General features: G+C 37.5%; 1 protein-coding gene across 6 annotated transcripts in view; it reads left to right on the forward strand.

Moving 5' to 3' along the window:
* DCC (DCC netrin 1 receptor) overlaps positions 1–27,430 on the forward strand; it is a 1,219,152-nt gene that overhangs the window by 559,713 nt on the left and 632,009 nt on the right. For all 6 annotated transcript variants that reach the window (XM_043444495.1, XM_043444496.1, XM_043444497.1 and 3 more), the window contains 2 exons: positions 12,557–12,707; positions 14,319–14,455. In XM_043444495.1, coding sequence (XP_043300430.1) covers positions 12,557–12,707; positions 14,319–14,455 — 288 coding nt within the window. The remainder of the gene's footprint in view (positions 1–12,556; positions 12,708–14,318; positions 14,456–27,430) is intronic.

Raw genomic sequence — 27,430 nt, forward strand, 5'->3', positions numbered from 1 at the left:
GGTGATTACTGTTCTAGATCATCAGGAGGTAACCATTTGTAGAATGATAAGAGCAGATGATAAATCTGGAATTAGAAGCTGAAGCCACCTTATGAAGAACCTTGAATCCCATGTCTAGGAAGTTAGACTTGATACTATTCACTTTATTGGTGATTGGGAATGCTCAAAGGTTTTTGAGCAATGAATTTCATGGCAGAAACACACACTCAAGGAAAACAAACACAGAAGTGAAGGACACATCACATTAATGTATTATCTGATATTTTTGGATCATACTTAATGTTTTTTCCTGTGTTGAAGGATTTTCCCATTGTTTGCTCTCTTTTTTTAGGCTACTTTTGAATAGAACTATTCCCTAAGCCATGCTATAAACAGGGTGAAATAATTTCTTGTTCATCACAGCAATGTTCATCACAGCACTGTTTACAATAGCTGGGACATGGAAGCAACCTAGATGTCCATTGGCAGGTGAATGGATAAGGAAGTTGTGGTACATATACACAATGGAGTATTACTCAGATGTTAAAAAGGACACATTTGAATCAGTTCTAATGAGGTGGATGAAACCAGAGCCTTTTATACAGAGTGAAGTAAGTCAGAAATAAAAATACCGATACAGTATATTAACACATATATATAGAATTTAGAAAGATGGTAATGTCTTTAGACATTAGGGTCTTTAGAAATACTCTATACATGAGACAGCAAAGGAGACAGATACAAAGAACAGACTTTTGGACTCTTGACAGAAGACAAGGTTGGGATGATTTGAGAGAATAGCATTGCAACATGGATATTCAGTTCAGTTCAGTCGCTCAGTAATGTCCGACTCTTTGCGACCCCGTGAATCGCAGTACGCCAGGCCTCCCTGTCCATCACCAAGTCCCGGAGTTTACTCAAACCCATGTGCATGGAGTTGGTGATGCCATCCAACCATCTCATCCTTTGTCTTCCCCTTCTCCTCCTGCCCCCAATCCGTCCCAGCATCAGGGTCTTTTCCAATGAGTCAACTCTTTGCATGAGGTGGCCAAAGTACTGGAGTTTCAGCTTCAGCATGTTACCATATGTCAAATAGATCAGCAGTCCAAGTTTGATGCATGAAACAGCGTGCTCAAAGCCGGCGCACTGGGCCAACCCAGAGGGATGGGGTGGGGAGGGGTGTGGGAGGGGGGTTTGGGACAGGGCCACAGGTACACCCATGGCTGATGCGTGTCAGTGGGCAAAAACCACCACAATATTATAGAGTAATTAGCCTCCAATCAAAATAAATTAATATTTTTAAAAAGAGCAAAGTAGAAGACCACATTATTTTTTAACCAAGGGAAGTTTGTGTTTCCTAAGTATTATACCAGATATAATCCAGATTATATGAAGGGGTTAGCTTGTGGGATATCGTATATATTTCAATGGATTAGGTTCACATTGAATTACTACTGATTAATCAATGGATATTTAAAATTCCCGCTTTGAACTGTATTTATAATAAAAGTTGTAAAGCAAGCGGGGAGCCTGACGTGAAAGTACAAGTCTTGGTCTCTCCACTTGCTGGCTGTGCAGTTAGAGCAAATTGCTTAATCTAAGTCTACATTTTTTAACTTCGTAAATGTAGAAACATCATACATTTCATAGGGTGGTTATGACGCTTCAATTTGATTGGCCAAGTGCAATGCCTGGGATTGCCAAACCCTTAGTAACTATCATGATTACTGTGGCATCCTAGAAATTCCAACTTTAAAGATTTTGATTCTCATGTTAAGATTATCTTTCTGATGAGAATTTACTTGACTTTGATTCTGGATATCTGAACATTCATTTACATACTGGTAGTTAATTGCACATGGTTTGTGCTGCTATCCACAGTAGTCTCTTTCTGCATTTCCTTTACACGTCTGTTAGAAGTCAGAGTATCCCGCACCTGTTTCCTCTCTAGTAACTCATTGATATGTGATTTGAATCCTTACCTGTCCATCAACATCATTTCTTTGGCTATATGAGATATTACAAAAGGGACTGACTTAGAAATAAGGTTTAGCAGATGGATAAGACTTCTTAGTATGTGTTCTTTATTAGTTATTACCAATTATTTTAATCCTCTAAAATTTTTATTTTCTTTATCTGTTAAGAGGTTGCAGTAGATCAGCTTTTCCAAATCTTCTCACTACCAGGAATCATTCTTATTATTTTATGCACATTCATCCCCAACTCTGCCTTTATGATTGTAATGTTTAAGAATAGAAATTTGCTAGACAAATTCTAATGATTAAACACCATAGAGCCAATGCTAAAACATAACAATTATAGGGCAAAAAGTGATTTCATAAAATAGGATATTGTTCTACTACACTGACTTTGAAAACAAGTTTATGTCAGTTTTTTTTTGCATAGAAACCTGACCAAAAGAAGATCTGATACTTTTTATTGTGTACAACCAACTACTCATTTAGTGAATAAAGTTCATGACATGATTTGCCTCCAACCCCAGATGATAACTTTATCCTGCCATTTTGGAGAGCCTGAGCTGGGAAGAGCACAGAAACCAGTGGACAATCATGTTATATTATCTGAATTAGTTATTCATATATTAGTTATTAGGTCTTTAAACCAATGCAAGATAACTAAGATAACCAGTGTTTCACAGAGTTGATGAAATCCCATTCAGATGCAACAAGGTCTCAACTATTAGTAAGTTGAAGCTGACTTACTATTGGATATGTAAGACCATGAGTAGGTAATATCCATTTAGTTTTTGGATTTGTTAATAAGCACTTGGGGTAATCAACAAGGTCCAAGTTGAACGTACTTGAAATACTTGGGGGAGGGTGGTCTATGACATTTTTCTTGCTGTTTCATCCTAATGCAACTAGTGATCTCCCCTTCACAAATCCACTTAGTTTTTTTCTGTTTATTGATTATGTATTCTTCTTAACTTTCATTCCCTGAAAGGTTATTGTTTCACGTAAGGTTAAAAGCAAAACAACGTGCTTGAGAGTGTTTGCCACCATGAAGAATACTCATTTCTTGAAAAGGAGGAGCTTGTCTTTTCCTAAGGGTCTCCTCCCTGAAAGGTTATTGTTTCACGTAAGGTTAAAAGCAAAACGACGTGCTTGAGAGTGTTTGCCACCATGAAGAATACTCATTTCTTGAAAAGGAGGAGCTTGTCTTTTCCTAAGGGTCTCCTGGGCTGATATCTGGTCAGCTCTACACTTACTAGGAATATGACACTTAGCCCTGGATAGGGTAGTCTTCCCTAACTCATACATAAACAAGAGGCTTTCTCTAAGGATGTGTGGAAGCAAAACCCATAACCTCTAAGTTCAGAAGTCACAAAAAATTAACTGAAGAACTGGTAGTCTGTCTTCTTCAATCATATTAGAAAAACACTCTTTAGTTAAGAGTATAACTTCACTAATTCAACATTGGCCAAATAGGAAATGTTTCAAATACTTTTGGTTGGTTCTTTATAAGAAAAAAAAAAGAGAATAACAAATTACTTTTCTGCAAAGTTTTAAGTGCTGCCTTATGCATTTATATAAATTATGAAGATTTCTGCGTTCCCTAAACTAACTTTGACACATCATAATGGCAACATTTGTTTTCTGCGATTCTACTGTCAGCTGTAAAATTAAAAAAAAAATCATCCTATAAAAGAAAAATCACTTCCTTCAGATCTGCTATAAAGTGAAACTGATAGACTCAGATTTTGCCTGTGAGACAGAAGGGCTATATTCACATGCCAATGACAAAAATAGACATTCCCTCTCTTCTTCCAAGCTCTAACTACAAATAGAAATATGTGTGTGTACATGGAGAAGAAAAGAGGAAATATGGACAGATGCAGGAGTATTTACAGAGAGAGTGCCATTTTTAGTAATGAATTGGTGTATAAATGAGGAAGGAAAGTAATAGAATCCTAGAGCTTCTAAGAAATGGCTCCCTTCTTCCTCTCTGTTCAAAGCTCCTTGGCTTTCTGCCTGATGGAGTTGTTTTGTTTTTTTTTCTTTTTTGGGGGGAGGATGCTCCAAGATTGGAGTCTCTGTTTCCCCCAGTCCTGTGGAAATCTTATAATCAAATCCCACTGGTCTTCAAGGTCATTTTCCCTGAAGACTCCCAGGCCCTTTATCAGGTATCCAGATTGGGAAGCCTGATGTGGGGTTCCAAACCTTCACAGCAGTGGGAGAACTTCTTTGGTCTTATTGTCCTCCAGTTTGTGGGTCACCCACCTGGAGGGCATGGGGTTTGATTTTGTCGTGATTGTGCTCCTCCTACCGTCTGCTACAGCTGCTTCTTGGTCTTTGGGCATGGGATATCTTTTTTTGGTGGTTTCCATCATTCTTCTGAAGTTGGTTGTTCAACAACTGGTTATGATTTTGGTGTTGTCCCAGGAGAAGATGAGCACACATCTTTCTACTCCACCATCTTGAACCAGAAGCTTTTTTTTTTTTTTTACTAAATTAATTTTGATTCCTGTGATCCATGTGAATTAGGCTGATTTTTTGGAGAAGGAAATGGCAACCCACTCCAGTATTCTTGCCTGGAAAATCCCATGGACAGAGGAGCCTGGCAGGCTACAGTCCATGTGGTTGCGAAGAGTTGGAGCTGACTGAGTAAGCACAAATGCACACATGTTTTAGGGTACCTACTTATGTTTGGAAACTCATGGTGGCTGCTGAATTTCCTGAAACAGAACTAGATGGGGATGGCTAAGGAGTCAGCAGGTGGACAGTAGATGAGCTTGAAACTGAGGCTATAGACAGAGGAAACTAGCTCTGTGAAGTTAAATCAATTTGTTACTCTTATGCCTGGGAAGAAATCAAAGCGAATATCCTATGATAGCCTGCAGTGCCCTTTTATTTCCAGCTGGAAAAGTGTTTTACATTCCAGTGAAGCAGGAACTTAATAAGGAAAACAAGAGTATACGATGCGGGGTTGGGGGGGGGGTGTGGTAGGTTTTACATTCAGAAAGCATAACAATTAAAAGCAAGGACTAGTTATTCTGAGGAAGACAGTCATTAAGTTGTAAAAACCAGTATTTTTTTTCTTGCTGACACAGATGCCAACAGTCCATCATCAGATCTCTCTGTGCCTCAGTTATTGTTTAGATTCTGCCATGTAAGCTTAGTGTCGATGTTCCTAAAGAGTAGTTTAGGAAAATGGCCTCATTAGGAAAAATAAATAAATCATTGTCATTTCAGGGTAAAGATGCTTTCCAGTTTGCCCTGGGTAGTCCTGGTCATACCCGATGTCCTAGAATAATTATAAAGAGAGTTACCTTTCATTCTGAAACATATCCCAGGTTGAATAATTTATATATTCAGCCTGGTCATGGATCATGAAGTAACACAAAAGTATGTGACCCCAAGGCATTTGGAAAAACCTGTGAATGCAGAGAGTCAAATCTAGCTTCTAGCTGGCCTAACAGATTCGGTAAATTTGGCCAGTATGAGGGCTAATAGAAGCCTGTGTAGAAACTTGTTTTGTTTTGTTTTGTTTTGGGAAATGTCTTTAAATGGGAAATACTCTCTTCACTTTCACTAGCGCACTTTCTCCGTGTCTCTTTGGGGCATGCGCTCTGCAGATAGTAGAGTTCTTTCTGAACATGTGAAGTGTAAGTTAAATATGTCAGGTTATATATTTCAAGATGCTTTTTAACTTTCAATAGCAAGTTAGACAGTGATAGGAAGACAGTGATAGGAGATTCTTAAGTTTTGCACTCTTCCCTAACTAATGGTTGATGATGGATGGGGAAGAAGGGAAGGAGGAAAGGAGGAGTATATTTAACTTATTCCTTCTTCTACCTGAAAGATGCAAAATTATCCCCATGTTGAAAGGAAATGGGCTTCTTGAACATCTAAGAAAACTGGGTGATTTATTCGGACTGTCGCTTTGTCAGTTCTTCAATGTATGGTCCGTGAATCCCTGGTGTTTCTCAAGATGGTGTCAGAAGATCTTTAAGGTTAAACCTTTTTTAATAATAATCCTAATATGTTTGAGGGGTATTTTTTTTTTTTACTTTAGTGACTAAGAATGTCTTTGAAGTAGTAAAAATTATGAATTTTATTAATTCTTGATTCTTAAATGCACATCTTTTTAACGTTCTGGATGTCAAGATGGGAAATATACTCAAGATTATCAAAGTACAGAGTTTTCTTTGAGGAGTAAACACTTACACGATCATTTGAGATTCAAGATGAATTAGCTACTTTTTTTTTTTTCCAGAACATCATTTTTACTTGAAAGGACAATCAGCAGGAAAACTGTAGCTATTCAGACTTGAGTACTCGTTAGACATTTTCTCAAAAATGAGCGAAGTGAGTCAGTCAGTACAAGGAAAACAGCATTTGCTGCCAACTATGAAATTCAAGCTTTTAAGTTAAAATTAGAAATTTGGAAATCTTGTATCTGCTACTGGGATCTTGACAGCTTTGCAACGTTAAAAGACCTTTCTAGTGGGATTGGTTGTGATAGTAACAAATGAGATTTTGTGATACTGTATAATGAAATGTGTCAACATTTGGAAGATCTGTCTAATTCACTGTACCATTCCAGATGACCAGTGATTGATGTGACAGAATCAAGCATGGGCAAAAATATGTTCAACATGCAAGGTAGACCGGTGGATTTTTATATAACACAGCACAGAATGTTTATTGATATGACGTCAGATTTCACATTACAACTTTCAGAAAACTATTTATTGAGTTTTGTTGCTGTCTTAAAGGATAAAATCTGCAATTCTCTGAAAAGGCTGTTAAAAATACACATCCCTTTTCCAACTACATATCTATTTGAGGTCATATTATGTGCATGTAATTCAGCCAAATCTACATATCAGAACAAAGTAAATGCAGAAAGTAACACAATAATCTAGTCATTTTCGTTTAAGCCACTCATCACAAATGTACAGAAATAGAAAGTACTGCCACTCTTCTCAATTTTTTTGGAGAGTTTTTTTCTTTTTTAATATACTGATTCTGGTGAGATGTGAATAAATAGTTAACAAATATTTTCATCTATTTTGATTTTTAATATTGTAACTGTTTAGAGCTATAACCTGTGTAAACAGAAGTTCTTTGGTTGCCTCCATAATTTGTAAGAATGCAAATGGTTCCTGAGACCAGAGAGTTTGAGATCCATTGTTTACATTCTTATTCATTTTCCTGGTGCTTGTAGCTGCAGTCCTCTCAACTCAGATACTAGGTGAAGACAAAGTAGGCCAATTTTTTCTTTTTAAAAAGTTATAAAGAAAGGAAGGAAGGGAGCGAGGAGGAAGAAAAGAAAGCATACAGGAAAAAAAGCAGCATGTTGCCATAAGGTGTTTCTACAATTTAATACAATCTGTGTGTGTCAAAGATCTGTATCACTGTAATGACTGTTTTCTTTTTATTTCTGTACCACCCTGTTGGTCTCTGAGGAGGATTAGCTGTACCTCCACCAGCATGACAATGAGATCAGATCAGAGAATCAGGCTGACATTTGCCTCCCAACAAGAAAATGATAAACTGGATTTTAGTTCAGGCAAATTGTGACTGCTTATAAGCCATTTAGAAAACACAGTTATGACATGTATACATTCACTTCTATGAGTATTATATGGAAAAGGTCTGCTTTTGCATTTTTTAATATAAAAATTTACATTAGAGGAAAAATCATTGTTTTTTTCTGATTTGATTTGAAAGCTATTGTGAAATATGTTTTCTCAAATTCACCCTTGCATTTCCCTCTCATTTTAAAATTTAAAACATATTACACATACATGAACTTATGTGAAACATATGTCAGTTTGAAGAATAAAAACAGAATGATCATTTGTGTACATATCACCAATTTATGAAATAGAATGTTCCAGACTGGTGTTATATGTCATTTCCTTGTGAAATCATGTTTTTTAATTTGCTTGATTTTTTTCATATTCCATTAGCTGAATAACTCCATTTGGGTCTGAATAATCTATACCCATATAGCAAGAACAAAAATAATTTTATGAATAATTACTAATTCCATCATAGCTCAGTTAAAATCAATTTAGTCAACAAAAGTCATGACCTAGAATTTTAAGTTCACTCTGCTCAGGTCTTTCTCATCTATATCATTATTAAGCCTGGAAGGAGAATTTTCATTTTCTCCTAAGTATTTGCCTTGTGCTTTAGTCATTAGCTTTTATAATTTCTTTGTTCCTCATGTAATTTTCAACCACTTTGCAACACCAGAGTTTCAAATAACTCCTTACTCTTAAAAAAAAAAATTGTTCTTAATAAAAATAGTTTTAGAACTCACAGAAAAATCCAAAGATGGAAAGAATAACCACCCACAGTTTTATCACACAAAGATAACCTTGGCAACTGTATCTCCTTCCTTCCCACTTTAAAACTTAAATACGTTTTCTTGATGTTCTAAAAAAATAATAATAATTTAAAGGAGAAAAATAAGGGATACATCAAGTTAACCATGTCTCTTTAAATAGCCAGAATCACCCAATACTGAAAACAAACAAATAAAAACCAGAAAGCAAAAGTCAAAATAAAAACAGCAACCACCCAAAAGGTTACTTGATATTTCACGTGGCTGAGTTTTTTATTTGTTTTCATGTGTGTGTCAGTTATCTGCTGCTATATCACAGACCACTCCAAAATGTGGTGATTTCCGTCATTAGGTCGTATAATCCTGGGGTTTGTCTCAGCTGTTCCTCTGCTCGTTTCACTTTGATTCACTCAGACGCCTTTGACCAAGGTGGAAGGTTTAAGATGGCCTCACTCACGTGTCTATGAGCGGGTGCTGGTGTTTGGCTGGAGAACTCAGTTTTCCTCTGCGTGCCTTCTCATCCTCCAGTCGGTAAGGCCAGTGTGGTTGTTCAGAAAGCGCCGTGGCAGAAACTTGTAAGGCCCCCTGAGGCCTTGTGTCCAGAACTCATCAATTTAATTCCCAACACAGTCAATTAGTCAAAGCAAGATATGGGGTCAGGCCAGATTTAAACCAGAGCAAAGTGTACCCTCAGCTCTGGACCAGAGGAGCTTGAACAGTTCGTGATCATATTTAATCTATCACAATGTTGTGAGATGTATGAACTATTTACTGTTTAAGACCATTTTTACTTTAGCTTTGAGGAGTACTTCCATAATCTTAGAATTTATCAGATTCAGTAATGACAGGGAAATATCTTTGGGGAAATGAAACCAAATTTCCCTGCCAAAGACTGACATTTCCATATGTATGAAGGGTAACACATATGACACGCATGAGATTGTCACGTGTGACACATTGTCATATGTAACAGATTGTCATATGTGACGCACCGTCACGTATAAGGGTGACACATATGACGCAGGAGACTGGAGTAATTTAGAACGTTTTTGTTGCTAAGTCATGCCCGACTCTCTTGTGACCCCATGGACTGTAGCCCACCCGGCTCCTCTGTCCACGGGATTTCCCGGGCAAGCATACTGGAGTGGGCTACCATTTCCTACTCCAGGGGATCTTCTCAACCTAGGGATCGAACCTGTGTCTTCTGCATTGCAAGTGGATTTTTACAACTGAGCCACCAGGGAAGCCTAGAATATATGTGCTCCACCTAAAAATAGCAGATGGTGATTTTGTGGCACTGAGCCCAGTGATGCCAATATTTTAAGATAAAGTCAAAAATCTCCGTTTTGTGGCTGAGGAGGATTCCTACCATTTTCTATTTGTACCACATCTTCTTCCATTCATCTCTTGTTGGACATTTAGTTTGTTTCCATGCCTTGACCACTGTGAATAGTGCTGCTATGAACATAGGAGTGCATGTATCTTTTTGAATTATAGTTTTGTCTGGATATATGCCCAGGAGTGGGATTGCTGGATCATATAACAAGTCTGTTTTTCATTTTTTTCAGAAACCTTCCTACTGTTTTCCATAGTGGGTATACCAATTTACATTCTCGCCAACAATGTAGGAGAGTTCCCTTTTATCCACATCAGGGGTTTTATTTTTAAGCAGCATTTTCCTTCAACACATTTTCATTTGATTTGAAAATTCACTTTCAAGCAGGATTATTAAACAAACCACCAGCAATTCTGAAAAACAATTGTGACATTTTATCTAGAATATTGGTTTAATAAAGATTAACACATTTTGAAAATTCTTTCAATATTTTCATTGTGAAGAGTATTTATTTTTGTTGCTGTATCAAGCAGAAGCAGATGTGAGAAGACTGAGAAAGTGTGAATTTATCTTTCTTCATGCAAAGAACATTTTAGATGACAATTACTCTCCCAGCTATTAACAAGAGAGTTGGTGTTCTTTTATTCACCGGCGATCAGCTCATGTGTAGTTGGGTTCAATCAGGGGAAATTTAACAGCAGTGTTGACGTGTGTTGCAGACCTCTTCCCACCTCACTTCCTCCTGATCACCGAGGGCCCCCCGTGCGCGTGTGCACGCTCAGCTGTGGCTCTTTGCAACCCCACGAACTGTTGCCCGCCAGGCTCCTCTGTCCGTGGGATTTTCCTGGCAAGAATACTGGAGTGGGTTGCCATTTCCTCCTCCAGGGGATCTTCTCAACCCAGGGATCGAACCTGAGTCTCTTGTCACTCCTGCATTGGCAAGAGGATTCTTTACTACCTAGCCACCTGGGAGTCCATGGCCGCCAGGACAACCTATTTAAATCTAACTCCTTTGACATTTCCTTGTCACCCCAACCCTGGTTTTGAAGATGTCATTGCCTCACTTTCTTTGCTTCAACATTTTGCTTTGGGTTGGCAAAATGAAAGATTATATGCTAATTCTATTTAATTCATTAATTTGTAAGCAGCCACAGTTAAGCCTTCATAGGGAAATGCAGGTTTTAATGGGGACCTGGAAATACAGCTTTTCATCTTAAAGAAATAGAAATTTACTCAGCGGGTCAGATAGAGGATATTACATGGCTGGGAAGATTTCCTCCAAGTCCACCTTCTGGTAATAATGCTGTTGGTGTATCCCAGGTGTTAGGAGGGGAATTCATTTGGTAAGTGAAAGAGGAGCTCTTAACTCTCACAGAAATCTTTCATAACAGTCTTGAACCTTCATATGTTTATTATTTCACTTGATATATCATCTTAGCAATTTTTGGATCAAATGAGTCTGAGTAGAATGAGTCTTTAGGTTGAAAACAGGGTGCACATATCCAGTGGAATATTGCTTGGTCATAAAAAGGAATGTTGAGACATTTGTGGAGATGTGAGTTGACCTAGAGTCTTTCATACAGAGTGATAGAAGCCTGAAAGAGAAAAACAAGTACTGTATATTAACCCATATATGTGGAATCTAGAGAAGTCATGCAGATGAACCTATTTGCAGGGCAGGGGTAGAGAATGGACAGGCGGCCATGGGGTGGGGGATGAGCTGGGAGGCTGGAATTGACATGTGTGCACCGCAGTGTGCAAAACAGCCAGTGGGAACCTGCTGTCACAGGAGCTGGGGGCTCAGCTCAGTGCCCTGGGGTCTTAAAAGGGTGGGGTGGGGGAGGGGTTCACAAGGGAGGGGAAATATGTATACATACAGCCAGTTCACTTCAGACAGCAGGAACAGACATAACCTTGTAAACCAAGGATACCTCAATAAAAAAGACACTATTTCAGTTACCTGCTGGTAGCAATGAATAATGTTGTCTAGACAGAACAACAGGAGAATGGGTGATAAAGGAGTATGCTCCTCATTTGTCCAGAATCTCAGCTCTAGGGACAAACCCATTCTTTGGAAAGTTGTTTAAAATAAACAGAAGGGTTAGAAACAGCTACACTTATTGTTATAACAACAAACAAACAAACTTTAGTATAACTTTGGTGTTGAAGACAACAGATATTTCTAAATAATTTCTATAATCTATTCCTCAGTACTTGTTTAACACAATTCTAATGTATTATTTTTAATCTTATATCCCAAGCCACAGAAGCAATAAACAAAGCAGATGGAAGTGGAATAGATATTGTGTTGTTATTTAGTCACTAAGTTGTATCTGACTCTTTTGCGACCCTGTGGACTGTAACCCACCAAGCTCTTTCTGTCCATGGAGTTTTCTAGGCAATAATACTGGAGTGGGTTGCCATTTCCCTCTTTAGCAGATCTTTCCAACACAGGGATCAAACCTACATCTCCTGAATTGGCAGGTGGATTCTTTACCACTGAGCTACCAGGGAAGCCTGGAATAGATATTTGTGGCAGGCAAACTGAAAACAGCAAAGAGCTTCGGGTGACAATGTTTAGGACAGTTATTGATACTGTCTTGTTCTTTAATGACAATAAGTCAACAGGACCTGTAGCCTGCATGAGTGACTTGTAGTCTCAAGCTTTTTCCCTTTGCCTTCATCACAGTGTTATCAGCAGCCAAGAATATTTGAATATCATAATCTTAGAAACTAGACATGGAAAAGAACTTCTAGGAGTCTATTTTATAAGTTTCATTGGCATCTTTCCATTTTTCTTTCCTTCCTCTCCATCACAGCATTTTGTAAAAAAAAAAAAAAAAAAAACCAATGGTTCCAGCTATATCATTTTTCTTTTTAGTATTTATCATAACAGATGCGATCTTGTGTTTTCTCCCATAGATCCGGGACTGCACAGGCAGCTGTATTTTCTGCAAAGACCATCAAATGTAGTCGCCGTTGAAGGAAAGGATGCCATCCTGGAGTGCTGTGTTTCCGGCTACCCTCCCCCGAGTTTTACCTGGCTCCGAGGAGAGGAAGTCATCCAACTCAGGTATGATAAATGCAGGACTTCCATAAAGTATGTGCCCCTGTTTAACTTCCTCTAATTTGATAGAAGTATCTATTAACACTAGGGGTTTGGATGACAATTGAATAGTCTTTTCACATCCTTGGCATTAGACAGAACATGAAAGACATTTTTTGTTGTTTAGCTGCTAAGTCACATTCTACTCTTAGTGACCTCATGGACTGTAGCCTGCCAGGCTCCTCTGTCCATGGGATTTTCCAACAAGAATGCTGGTATGGGTCACCAATTCCTCCTCCAGAGGATCTTCTCAATCCAGGGATTGAACCCCACCTTTCCTGCTTTGACAGGCGGATTCTTCACTTCTGCACCACCACCTGGGTAGAGTCAAAATCTATGAGACAAATTACAAAAGGAAATTTAGAAAGTCAGGGTTGTCCTTGAGAAGGTCCTTCCCACAGAGCCTTCAGAGAAGGTACTTTGGAGGATCTGAATCTAAGGAAGTGGTATAGAGAGTCACAGCTATAACAGATATTCAAGATAAAACAAAACTTGGCTGGATTCAAGTTACCAGATGTAAGTATTAAGGCTTAGTTAGAAAGAAAACTCTTAATAGAATGAAACACAGTTGGAAACATTTTGATAAAAGTGGATTGGTTTTCATTTTAGAAATTAGTTTTATTGATTTTGAGATTTGATGTGGTACTTTTAAACACATATTTTATGGCAAAATAGGTTCATAGGCAATAAATTAATCTGTAAGTTTCATCTGCCTGAAGTATTTATTTATATAACAACACTACATTGTATGGTATCACAATACTTCTGAGAATATGAATGCATGCAATAAATCTGGTTGCAGCTTCAGCATGTGAAGATGTGTTCTTCAAATATGACCAGGCATGCACAGTGCAATATGACATGTAACTTTGTACAAAGATTATTAAATTGGTGGTCAAGACATAGGACATGGGCTCCCACTGGGAGGAATCACTTCTCTGGACCTGCAGTTCTCAAACCCAAAAATGAGAGAATCAAGCCAAATTATGTCTTGTTTCTTTTCAGGACTAACATTAATTTCAAGTTTGAGTGAGTGAGTGAAAGTTGCTCAGTTGTGTCCAACTCTCTGTGACCCCATGGACTGTACAGTCCATGGAATTCTCCAGGCCAGAATACTGGAGTGTAGGTAACCTTTTCCTTCTCCAGGGATCTTCCCAACCCAGGGATCGAACCCAGGTCTCCCACTTTGCAGGCAGATTCTTCACCAGCTGAGCCACAGGGAAGCCCAAGAATACTGGAGTGGGTAGCCTATCCCTTCTCCAGCGGATCTTCCCAACCCAGGAATCAAACCGGGGTCTCCTGCATTGCAGGTGGATTCTTTACCAACTGAGCAATGAGGGAAGCCCCAATTTCAAGTTTAATCTGCTTCATTTCTTTGATTACAGTCTTCCAATGGGAGTGGTTTACCTTGAAGGAATTTTTGATCAATAGATGCACTATATTATCAAGCTCCCAGGAAACAGAGCCCTGGATTTTATAATTTGAGTTTTTTGGAGTTCATTTAAACCTTTAGATACCTTGTCTTATATAAACTTAAGTTAATCTACTCTCTAATGTCATATGCCTTCTGTCTTACAGGTCCAAAAAGTATTCTTTATTGGGTGGAAGTAACTTGCTTATCTCCAATGTGACAGATGATGACAGTGGAACTTACACCTGTGTTGTCACATATAAAAATGAGAATATCAGTGCTTCTGCAGAGCTCACAGTCTTGGGTAAGCGAATGACTTGAAATGAGTTTACCTTGTACCCTTCAAAATATATCACCATGATGCTATAAATGCTTATCATTGAATGCTTTCTGTGTTTATTACTGTGAAATTGCCAGGTCCCAATACTCCACATGTGTCCTTGCTCTATGTTGATTAGTTACACAGGGGTTGAATGCAGTTTTTGAATCCTTGCTCATTGATTAAAATCCAGATATATCACTGCTTAGTCTAATTATTCCAGCTATATAACTAAAACCTATCAAAAATTATTATTGAACAAAATTGACAAATATCAAATGAAAGGTTCCAAAATATCTGGGAGAAATAAATAAGAGAAACTGTAGAAAAAAGTAGGTACTTGAGCAGAAAAGTTAAATGTCATTTGCGATGACAAGGTTTCTGACATTAAACTCAGATGTATTGGTAAAATTGTTTAGTTAATATGGAAATACTGTAAATGTTAGATTGAAAATGAACCATTAAAATCAAATACTTCTAAAGAAAGCTTGCATAGCAAGAATCTAAATAAATGTAAGAGGCACAGATAAGTTCATTAAATTGAGATAGGCAAAGTCATTGTGTCTCCTTGCAAATAAATAATTCTCATATGTGGTAGCTACTCAGTCAGACAAAATGTTGTATTATCTACCGGGTTTCTTTTAGCCAGCTTCATTTGAATCATGTAGTTTGGAGAAAGTTGTTTAATATTTGAATTTCAATTGCTTTCTCATGTAGCAACAAGAAAAACTTGTTTATCAGTCTTTGAATTTTTTTCCTCTGGAATCTTTTTACCATTTAAAGAGTCTAGGAAAAATCATAGACTTTTAAAAAATTATTCAGTAGAAATGAAAAGGTACAGTCTACTGATTATATCTGCTAACCTATATTGTAATATTACCATGCTATACATTTTACTTTAAAGTTTGCATTTGGCTTTAAAGTTTGTTCAGAAAATGCTTTCATCTGTACACAATGTAATAATGTATATGATGGGTGAGGGAATGTTCTCTTTGTTCTTTGATCAAACCATAAACATTAAACTAAGAATAAGCAAAGGACTCTAATTATTTGGTTTTAGAGATAGCATTATTCTAAGTAAAATATCAGCTAACTTCAAAATGACAACAATTTAATTTACTCTTATTTTATATGGAAGTTTTTGTGAAACAACTTTTGCATTTGTAACATCAAAGTACTGGTATTACAGATCAGTTACCATAGAAATTACCTTGTATATTACTGATTATACCAGAAATGTGGTTATAGAATGAGCTAGAATTTGTGGTGACCCGAGCTAAACCTCTAAGTGCAAATACATGAAGTCTAATTAATCAAATTAATTCATTAATTTAGACAGGCAATGCGTCATTGATATTTAAATCAAACATCTATAAATACTGACTTCTGAAGATAAACTAGCCAAGAAATACATGTATGGACATATATATGTAGGCACACATTTTGACCTTTTTTTTTTTTTTTTTTTTACATTTTGACTTTTGTATCATCTTCCCCTGTGTATTTCTATGCATGTACATATGTTCTCTAGTCCTTGATTATTGAGCATTATTTTGTTTTGGAATTTTATTTTTTCAAAAAGCAAGCACTAAGCTGATTTATCATTTTGATAGTTTTGTCACGTATTTGTTTATATCTTGAGGAAAAGTGTCAAGGAAAATTTATATTCTCACCAGCAGTACCAGAGTTTGCCCCTCACGAGAGAGCATTCTCTAACAATTTTATCAAATTGTCTCTTAGTTCTAACTTACATCCTTATTAAATCCATATCATTTTTATAATTTTTATGGACATTTTTGTTTTATATTTTATGACTTGTTATCCACGTTTTTTGATCTTTACACATTTACTGAAATAGTCATGTTGATTTGCAGGAACTTTTTATTTAGAAGAATAGCAATGATTTGTACACTCTGAGTATGTGTTTATCTGCTGCTGTTCTGATTTGGTTAAATTTTATGTAGGATACCAAGTCTTTCTCTTTATGGTTGCCTTTAGACTTTATTTTTTTTTTCCATTTATTTTTATTAGTTGGAGGTTAATTATTTTACAATATTGTAGTGGGTTTTGTCATACATTGACATGAATCAGCCATGGAGTTACATGCATTTTATTCTGAATGTATTCTATTTCTAAAAATCTATTATCAGTTGCAGGTTGAATATGTAAATTAGATGCATTATTAAATTTTAAATATAGATAGAGCTGTGTTTTTATCTTGAGTTTCTTTCCTTTTTCCTCTGTCTATCCCTTCCTTCCTTCTTTTACTTCTTTCCTGAATCTTCTTGGTAACTGGGTATATATTTTAAGGATTTCCCACAGACTTAATATGATTTAGAACTGTTGTGGAAGGCATGGTTTAATGTGTGATATGGTTGTTGATAACATTGTTTTATCTATTCTATCCAGGCTTTAAAATACATGTAGATATAGTAAAATCTTTGATATAGTTTTAGATTCTTCTGATAATGAGTTGGCCAAAAAATTCATTTGGGTTTTTCTGTATCATTTTATCATCTAAGGTATATATTTGTAATGAAGCTCATCCTGTAGGACTGAGTTCATATGGAAAATATAATTTGTTGCTTTCTTAAGGAAAGAATAACTTCATTATCAGTGTTAACTCATGTTTGGTTTTCATTATTTTAAAGAATTTAAGCATAATTTAAATTATTCATCAGATAAAATCCCACAGGAAATCCAAGCATGTGCTTATACACTTTAATCAAGCATTTTTCTTAAAAAAAAAAAAAAAAAAGAATTCTTTTTAAAAAATTTATTCATTTTTGACTGTGCTGGGTCTTCACTTTTTCGTGCTGTCTTTCTCGCGTTGCGATGAGCAGGGGACACTCTCTAGTTGTGGTGCCTGGGCTTCTCGTCGAGGCGGCTTCTCTTGTTGGGGAGCTTGGGATCTCGGACACTATGTGGGCTCATGGCTGAGGCTTCTGGGCTCTGGAGCACTAGGGCGAACAGACTTATTCGCTCCATGGCATGTGGGATCTTCCCCAGTCAGGGATCGAATCTGTGTCTCCTGCATTAGCAGGGGCCAGCAGGGAAACCCCCAGTCATGTATTTTATCAGACTCTTGTCTTGCCTTTCAACTCATAGTCTTTTCTTAGACTGCCTTTACATGTGAACTGGCATGAAGTAACAGATTATTCAAGTAGGATATAATTTTACATACAAGATAAAGAGATATACTGTGGTCTTTGTCAAGAGTTTCAGAATTCATGTTCATTAAATATAATTTAAAATATTTGCATCCTAAAGTGGAATTTGAAATTGCCATAATATATACACCTGTTGAAGAGATCTGTATTAGATAAGATTAAGGACAATCATGTTTGAAATAAAAAATATATAAATAAATTTATGGTTAATAATAACCATTTATATAATGTTTCTGACCTATAAGAATAACCAGCAATGCAATTTTGGTAGCCGTTTTGAGTACATGCACTGCACTAGGTTTTGGAAAGGCTACACAAGGGTTTGAGGTCTGGCTTTGATGCAGTTGCAATATAGTTAAAATTCATGCATTCAGTTGTCTTCATCACTTCCCAGTAAGGGTTTTTTCCTTGTTGCATGTAAACATTGAATCTGAAGCTATGAAGAACTGGTAGTCTCTGCTCTCATAAAAGAAAGAGCCTCAAAAGCGATGGTGACAGGAGAAAGCTTGAGATTCCAGTAACCAAGGGAGAGTCTTTGGATTCTGTTGCCAGATTATATTTGGTTTAAATCACTAACACCATGATTATTTTTAAATTCTAGCTTTTTAAAAAAAGGAACTAAAGAATGGTATACTGTCAGTCCTTATTTTCAAAATGTCCAGACTTCTGGCTTAAGAACTATAATCACCGTTTCTGAATATATGTACATGCTTTTTTGTATCTACCCAGTTCCCTCATGTACACCTCTCTACATATATTAAGACAACCATTAATAAACAGTCAGGAGATTCGACACTGCCTTAGGTCTGAATTGATTCATTATCTGAATCAATGCAGAAATGTATACACTAAAAAGATATTTGATCTTTAACCAACGAGGTGCTTGACCTTGGATAAACCCTGTGCCCTGTCTAATTTTCTAACAAAATATTTTATACAATTTCCATGGGGCTCCTGGTTTTATCATACATCACTTTCATAGACTGAAATGTTCCTCTCACATTCAGATGTTAACATCTTAATCCCCACTGTGAGTATGTTTGGAGAGAGGACCTTTATGTAGGTAATTAAGGTAAATGAGGTCATAAAGCCAGGGCCCCTAATCCAAAAGAAACAATGTCTTTATTAGAAAAGAAAGAAGTGTCAGATCACTCTCTCAGTGCACACACAGAGGACGTAACCATGTGAGGACACAGAGAAGGGCCATCACCCGTCAGCCAAAGAGACAGGTCTCACCGGAAACCAACCCCGTCACCCTTCAGCCAAAGAGACGGGTCTCACCGGAAACCAGCCCCGTCACCCGTCAGCCATAGAGACGGGTCTCACCGGAAACCAGCCCCGTCACCCGTCAGCCATAGAGACGGGTCTCACCGGAAACCAGCCCCGTCACCCGTCAGCCAAAGAGATAAGTCTCACCAGAAACCAACCCTGTCACCTGAAAGCCAAAGAGACAAGTCTCACCAGAAACCAACCCTGCTGGCACCTTGATTTTAGACTTCCAGCCTCCAGAACTGTGAAAACATTAAGTTTCCAGTTGTCTAAACCACCCAGCCCATGGTATTATGTAATGTCAGCACAACCAGACTAATATCTGTTAAAAATATCCTTGATCAGTTTTATAGAGATAGAAGCTACAGTGGTGAAGTGTATTACCAACATTGGTCGCACACTGTTAGAATGGGCAATCTTAAATTTCTAGGAGTTTAAAAAAAAAAAAAATCTACCTCTTACGTTACAATAGAAGTGAATGAAAGCCCATTTTTTCATTTACACAACTGATTATATGTAATTCTAATATCATTATAAATTTAATGTCTGCTTCTCTTATTTTTTATTATCATCATCTATTTAGTGATTTCAAAGTATAAGATATCACATTTTTAGATCCTCTCATTTTATTTGTCTCAATTTTAATAATAAATATATAATTAACTATGAAAACATATGCTTGTTTCCTGTCAATTCTTAGATAGGCTGTATGAATTCAAGTTTCTTGTAGCATGTCAATTGTCACACACCCTATCAACTCTCAGATGTGTCCAGTAATGGAAGGAAACATGATAATTCAAATTTGATATCTTTGTGTCCTTTTATTTTTTACATATGCTTTACAGTTTTTTTTTTTTTTTCTGAAACATAATGTGTCATTTGCTGCTACTTTCTGAGCACATGTAATTGACCAAGCAGAAATTGACACATCTGTCTTTGGAGAGTAAGTGGCACGCTCACCTTCCATTAAGGTCTTCAGTCACCTCCTTTATAAACTCACTGGTGGGTTACCCATGTTGGGTTTTAGGCTTAGGTTCTCAGTCATGAATGGAAAGCAGTTATTGTAAGATATATTAATTAAGATAATATTTGTTCTTTTATTGCAATGTGGTAACTCTTTGGTTGAATGAAGTTCTTCAAAATTTATTATTTCTGCCTAAGTTGCAGTTCTTAAATTTCATGTCTTTCTATAATTGGCCTTTATTAACAGTGACCTCCTTCACCTATATGCATTTAATGATCATAGTCATAAACGCTGTGCCTTGGGTAAGTTTATATTGATTATGCTTCACAAGGTAATTGCCAAATGGATCATATTGAAATTAGTTAAGATTTTTTTCATGGAGAGAGATGATCCCAAAAGTAGAATGCAAGTGCATGAGGTAGGGCAGAATTAAATTTTTTAAAAATTCATATATTAGCTGCTTATTCCCATCACTGTGTTGATTTATCATAGTTACTGTCCTCCCTTGAGATCACCATTGTCATGAGCGTATGCAGAAGTTCTATCCAAAATGATGGTTAGAAAATTTTGTTGTGTGCATAAGTGTTAGAATAAGAAAATAGGCAAATTCAGGCTGTTAGTAAAAAAAAAAAAATTATTTGATATCACTCCTGCAATTACACCTGGCTGTGGAATTACTAGTTGGATGAGTGGTAGGGTTTATTTATTTATTATACAGACATTTATTTGAAGGCCTACCATGGGGATCTCGATTCTCCCTCCCTCTTTCTTTAGAGAAAACAATTTGAACAGTGTTTTGCATTTATCCTTGAAATGATTATGATCTAATTTTGTTCTTTCTCAGACAGATAAGGAAGGAAGTAGAGGCCCAGAGGGAAAGGCAAAGGCTATGTACTAATTCAGAGCATTAAAAAGGCAATCTAAGACTATAATTTTAATTAGCCCTAACAATCTCAGCAAGGTGAATTGACCATCTGTGGTTTAGAAGGAGAACTGCTGACAGTGGTGAAAAGCTGCCCAAAAGGGCATTCCATGCCAACGTTTTCCTCAACCATTAGAAGTGCACAGAACCCCAGAAGGAGTTTAACTCTGTGAAAGGACTGGGACTAAATTAGACAGGAGTGGTTTAATTAAAGTCGGCAAGAGTTAGGGCTTTCCTAGTGGTTCAGTGGTAAAGAATCTGCCTGCAATGCAGGAGACCGGGGTTTGATCCCTGGTTCAGGAAGATCCCCTGGAGACGGCATGCCAACACACTCTAGTATTCTTGCCTGGAGAATCCCATGGACAGAGGAGTCTGGTGGGCTGCAGTCCGTGGGGTCACAAAGAGTCAGACACAACTGAGTGACTAAGCAGCAGCAAGAGTTAGTATCAGTTGTGCTTGCCAGTTTTTAAAGACTAGTGAGGAAATATATATATATATATATAAATTATGTATCTCATGTATATGTATATTTGTGTGTGTGTGTGTGTGTATTTCTTATATACTATCCAGAGAAGGAAATGGCAATCCATTCCAGTATTCTTGCCTGGAGAATCCCATGGACAGAGGAGCCTGGTGGGCTATAGTCCATGGGGTCGCAAAGAGTCGGACATGACTTAGTGACTAACACAGTATCTAATGTTTTTCTGATTTAATACTTAATATATCTAGGTATATACTCATTTCAGTAAGTTTACATAGCTGTGGGCTCATCTTTAGTATCATCTGGTATGTTTAAGCAAGAAACCTCCAGAGGATACCTAATACCCAAGCCCCTGAAATTCACACTGTAAGACGGAGGCTTCCACCACCACTTGGCAGCAGTGTGCCAAGGGGCAAAAATGAACCAACTTGAAAACACAAGTCTTCAAATGGTGGATGATATTGTAGCATTTGAAGTTTCTATTTGTATGTTGATCTACATATTTATTCATTTGTTCAGCAAATGTGTTTTTAAAATGCAATAATATCTTTCCTAATGCTTTAAGAAATATCTTGATTGAATATCATTCATTGTAATTCACATACTATACAATTCTGTCTCTGTGAAAGTGAAGTGGAAATGTTAGCCGCTCAGTCGTGTCCGATTCTTTGTGACCCCATGGACTGTAGCCAGCAGGCTCCTTTGTCTCTGGGGATTCTCCTCTGTCCATGGGATTCTCCAGGCAAGAAGACTGGAGTGGGTTGCCATTTCCTTCTCCAGGGGATCTTCCCGACTCAGGGATCGAACCCAGGTCTCCTGCATTGCAGGCAGACTCTCTACCTTGTGAGCCACCAGGGAATAGATTTCCCTATTCTGGAAATATGAGCAAAATCATGGAAGACATTGTATTTTGTGACTGATTTTTTAGACTTAGCATAATATTTTCAAGGCTCATCCTTGTGGTTTACATCAGTACTCCATTTCTTCTGTGGTCAAATCGTATTCCATTTGTATAGATATATTGCATTTTATTTATCAACTCAGTAGTTGATGTGCATTATGATTGTCTCTACCTTTTGCCTAGTATGAATAATTCTTTGTAACACTTGTTTACAAGTTTTTGTGTAAACCTATGTTTTTAACTTTCTCAAGTATATGCCTAGAAGTGAAATTGCTAGTTTTGTGACAACTGTGTGTTTAATCATTTGAGTAAATATCAGGCTGTTTTCCAAACCTTCTGTACTATTTTACATTCTCCACGCCATGTATGAGTATTTCTATCTCTCTACATCCTCACCAACACTTGTTAATACCTGACATTTTTATTCTAGCCTACCTTGTGTCTCCAAGACGGTATCTCATTGTAGGTTTGATTTCAATTCCCCTCATGACTAATACTGTGGAGTATTTTTGGTGGGACTATTGGTCATTTGTGTATCTTTCTTGAAGAAAAGTCTATTCAGATGCTTTGCCCATTTTTGTTTGGGTTATCGGTCTTTTTATAATTGAATTGTAGTGGCTTTTTGTGGGCATCTGTGAGTGTGATTGTTGTCCTTTAGTTGCTCAGTCATGTCTGACTCTGCAGCCCTGTGAACTATAGCCCTGCAGATGCCTCCGCCCCTGGGGTCTCTTAGGCAGGAACACTGGAGTGGGTTGTCATTGCCTGCTCCAGGGGATCTTCCCCACCCAGGAATTGAACCTGTGTCTACTGCATTGGCAGGTGGTTTGTTTTTTTTTAAACCACTGAGAGACCTGGGAAACCCAAGGAACAGGCTAAATAGAATGCCAGAGGGTAATTTCTAAGGGCAATGTGAGGTCGCTGGTTACCTGGGTGGAGACATGTGCATTCACAAAGACAGCCTCTCCTTGACTTGGTTGTTCTCCGTGACACTGTCATGCACGTGCTCTGCTCTTTGATCATTAGATTTGGCACACCCTGCACCCATGCGGCAACCCTCTCCCTTCCCTGTGCTTCTATAACGTCTTGTTAATTTTACTATTAACCTTTGAAAAAAATAATGTATTTAATTGGAGGCTAATTGCTTTCTAATAGTTCGGTGGTTTTTGCCATACATTGACATGAATCAGCCATGGGTGTACATGTGTCCCCCATCTGCTAACATTTAACACATTATCAGGCAGTTTCCATAGAAGTTCATAAGAGGAGTTGTAATTATGTGTAACTCAAATTGGTTTCTCAAGAGGAGAGGTTGTATCTTAGTCATTTTCATGTCCCTAATATCTCACATACTAGTTGGCATGACTGAAGCATTAAGAAATATGTAAGGAACGCATAATTTTTTTTCTCTCAGACTTGAATTTGGATTTTCATCCTAAATGTTGAAAATGTGAAAAAAATAAAAAACCCTCTCATCCATTTCATTCTTCTTGTGACAAAAGAAAATCCACAAAAACAGCAGGAAGGAAATTGTGCACAATCTTAAGATTCCAAGTCTTCATCATTTTATCCATATTCTTATGGTTCCGAAAAACTGTTGCAATGCATGACAAAGTGCTCTAATTGCAATAAAAATATTTTGATAATTAGTCCTTGTTAAATACATTTTGGCGACTAGTTTGGTAGGAACAAAATGAGTAATTTTTTTTTTAATTTGAGGTATCTAGTTTTCTTTATTCTTTTTAATAGAAGGATAATTGCTTTATGGTAACACATGTAAAATGGGCAGATTTAAAGACAAGCAGCTGTGTCATCAAGTGAGACATCTTGTAGACATGAAAGCTAAAATTCTTCTTCACCAACATATCCCCCCAGCTGTCTTTTTATCATTAGGTATTCTAACAAAAATAAAACAATAAAGCAAAAAAATCCTTTGTGGTTCCCTCAGTTTAGGAAATGCTAGATCAGATGAAGTTAAACAGGTCCATAGTACAGGTCTCCTCAGAATCTCTTAACAGGCTAGTGTTTGGGAAATGCTGTGTGCAATTAGCCAAGACGATTGAGTTAAAAGCTACTTTTTTTTTTCTGTGTTTGGGGGATGAAAGAGTGTTTTAGGAGAAGAATATCCCATTATCAGCGCTAAAGCTCCACCAATTTAACTTACATGTAATTGCAACGTACTATGTACATTTCTGTGGGAACTGCCTACCCAATTAAAAGGAGAATTTTACCATGGTTTGTGGGTGTAGCCATTTTTTTGTTCTTTCAGTTCAGACCCATTACACATTTTGTAGGAAGCAACATGATGCCTTTTTAATCACAGCCCAGTGTTTCCCTCCTGCTAAGAAAAATAAATGTGATATTTGCGAGTTTCCATCTACTGCTTCTTTACAGGACCAGCAAAGAAAATAATTAGCCCCAGTGATAAAATTAAATAATTTAATTTTCCCTTGGTGTATTCTTAGTGACATTCAAAAAAATAGTGGATCCAACTGCTGAATTCTTGGTCATAACACTTTATCACTGATTTCCAGTGTATGAAAACAAAAGACATTTCAAATGAGCCTGGAGGTGTGTGCGTGTGTGTGTGTGTGTGTGTGTGTGTGTGTGTTCGTTCGTTAAAGGATGGTCAGTCAGGGAGACGTGAGGATTCTATATGTAATATGTTTCTCCTTTAGATTGATAATTTGGGTTCAAAAATACCTTGGGGGTTAGGCTTCCACAGGGTCACTGTAGACTTATGCGGGAAGGGAGAGGGAGAGGAGGGGCATTTTCCTTCTTTGATATTTTTGAAACAAAAATAAATTCATAAGAAATAAATTCTGGCCTCAGAAGAAGCTATCAGTGAGTGAGTTTTCCTTTCCCCTCCTCTTGACTGCCTGCATGCATGTTTATTCACCTCTCCACTGTAAGCTGCATGGTTTTCTTCTTTTTGGCTGAATGCTTTACGGGACATTTTGTGCTTATCCATCTCTCCTAAAATCAGGAGCATTTGTGTGATGGTGAAGGTCATCTTTTACTCTAGCCACTCCACCGTCTTCCACCATCTTGCTCTTCTCTACTTTTCCAGTGTCCTCCAGTTTATAATACTTGATGATGTTACTGGGTGAGCGACTGAGAACACCACGCCTCATCTGTGCGTGGTCTGTGCATTGGACCAAAGGCAACGCATGTGAAGAGCTGCTATGAAGATTGTATGTGTTTGTGCTAAACTGCTTCAGTCATGTGTGACTGTCTGTGACCCCCGTGGACTGTAGCCCACCAGGCTCCTCTGCCCATAGGATTCTCCAGGCAAGAATACTGGAGCGGGTTGCTGTGCCCGCCTCCAGGGTATGAAGATTAAGCTGAGTGAGATGATACATGTTCAGTGCAACTTCAGGACCTTGCCTGGAGTGGAGCAGATCTTTGATAAGTGGCATCATTATCATTATTAGCAACAGCTATCTGGCCATTAACATGCATTCTGCTTGATTACTCAAACTCAGGATGCAAGTCTCATTTAAATTTTGTAAGATGGATGGGTCTTGCCATCTCCTGACATTTCAGGGAAGCTCCAGGAGAAAGAAACTGTGTTAAAGGAGCATTCTAGAAGTGACTCTAGGAATGGTGGAACTTAGGGCACTAAACTTTATCTAACATATGGGATCACTGAACCAAAGTTGTAGAACCGAGGGAAAATGAATGAGTTGTGCTGCCTTGAGTGGGCTGTAGAGTCTAGTGACTTGGACATGAACCAGGGTCTAGTACATGTGAAGCATTAAATAATTATTAGCTACTATTATTTTAAGAAATAATCTGAGCTAGAAGTGTTATAGACTTTCTTGCAGGAACTTAAGAAGTGTTCTACCATTATTTACTATTTACCAAAGACTGTGAAAAATGTCAGTATTGTGAATTATTAACTGAAAATCACCTAGAAAAGAAATATTCACAGTTTAGTTAGCTTTGGATAATAAGGAATATTTATCATTCACATTTATTATATATATGAAAACTTTCAAAATAAGTAAATAGAGTTTGGTTTAATGAATATGTTCTCAGTGTTGTAATACATTAAACCCACTCATGAACTTTGGGCACTCTTTTTCTTATATCCGACTTGTATTAAATCTGTAATAGTTCAACCTCCAGAATATATGACAGATCTATGCACTTTTCTCCTTCTTGACTTTCCTCATTCTAAATAAATCCAACAGCTCTCACCTGTTACCTGGAACAAGCCTATAATATCCTGTCTCTCCATCAATGGGCTACATTACTGTATCCCATTCTCACCCAGAATAATATTGTTAACAGGTTAATCAGAATACATTACATCCCTCCTTCGAAATTGAAACTCTTAAGGCCCTTCAATTTTTTTTTTTTCTTTACTAAACTAAAAACTCCTTACTGCATCTTACTAACTGCTATGGGATTTACCTTGTGTTAACTTTTCTAACTTTATCACGTCATCACGTCCTACCTTTCTTCCTTAGCCTCCCATCCTGGCTTCCTGTCTGTTCCTTGAACAAACCAATTTCCAGTCTCAAGCATTTAGGGGCAGCTTCCAATTCCCTTGTGGCTCAGCTGGTAAAGAATCTGCCTGCAATGCAGGAGACCTGGGTTCGATCCCTGGGTTGGGAAGATCCCCTGGAGAAGGGAAAGGCCACCTACTCCAGTATTCTGGCCTGGAGAATTCCATGTCCATGGGGTTGCAAAGAGTTGGACATGACTGAGTGACTTTCACTTTCACATTCCAGTGTCTGGAGTTATCTTCCCTCAGCTCTTTAAGTGACTACTCCTCACCCAGATCATATCACAAATACCACCCTTTTATGGGGTTTATCCTCCTTGTCCACTCTGACTAAAGCAGCCTCTTTCAGTTACTCTGTTCCGCCATCCTGTTTTTTTTTTTCCCCCTTTGTAGTACTTATTGCGATCTGTTATTATCTTTGTCCTTATTCTGTCTTCATAAGAGTAGAGTCCTTATGTATTTTTTTCATTGTTATGTATCCCCAGAAACTAATCAGTGAATCATTGTGTTGAATTAATGACATTTTGCCATCACCATCTGCATCGATGTTGTCATAACTCACATTTATTGGGCACACATTATTTGCCAGGCATTGTGCAAAGTGCTCTTTTCTCATGTAATAGGTCCAAAATCTCTAAGGGAGGTAGTCCTCTTAATTCCATTTTTATCTCCACTTTAGAGACGAGGAAATTGAGATGCATCATCATTCCCTGTGACTTCACTGTCACCATCATCACCACCAC

Source organism: Cervus canadensis, chromosome 23 (genome assembly GCF_019320065.1).
Source record: "Cervus canadensis isolate Bull #8, Minnesota chromosome 23, ASM1932006v1, whole genome shotgun sequence".
NCBI classification, from domain to species: Eukaryota; Metazoa; Chordata; class Mammalia; order Artiodactyla; family Cervidae; genus Cervus; species Cervus canadensis.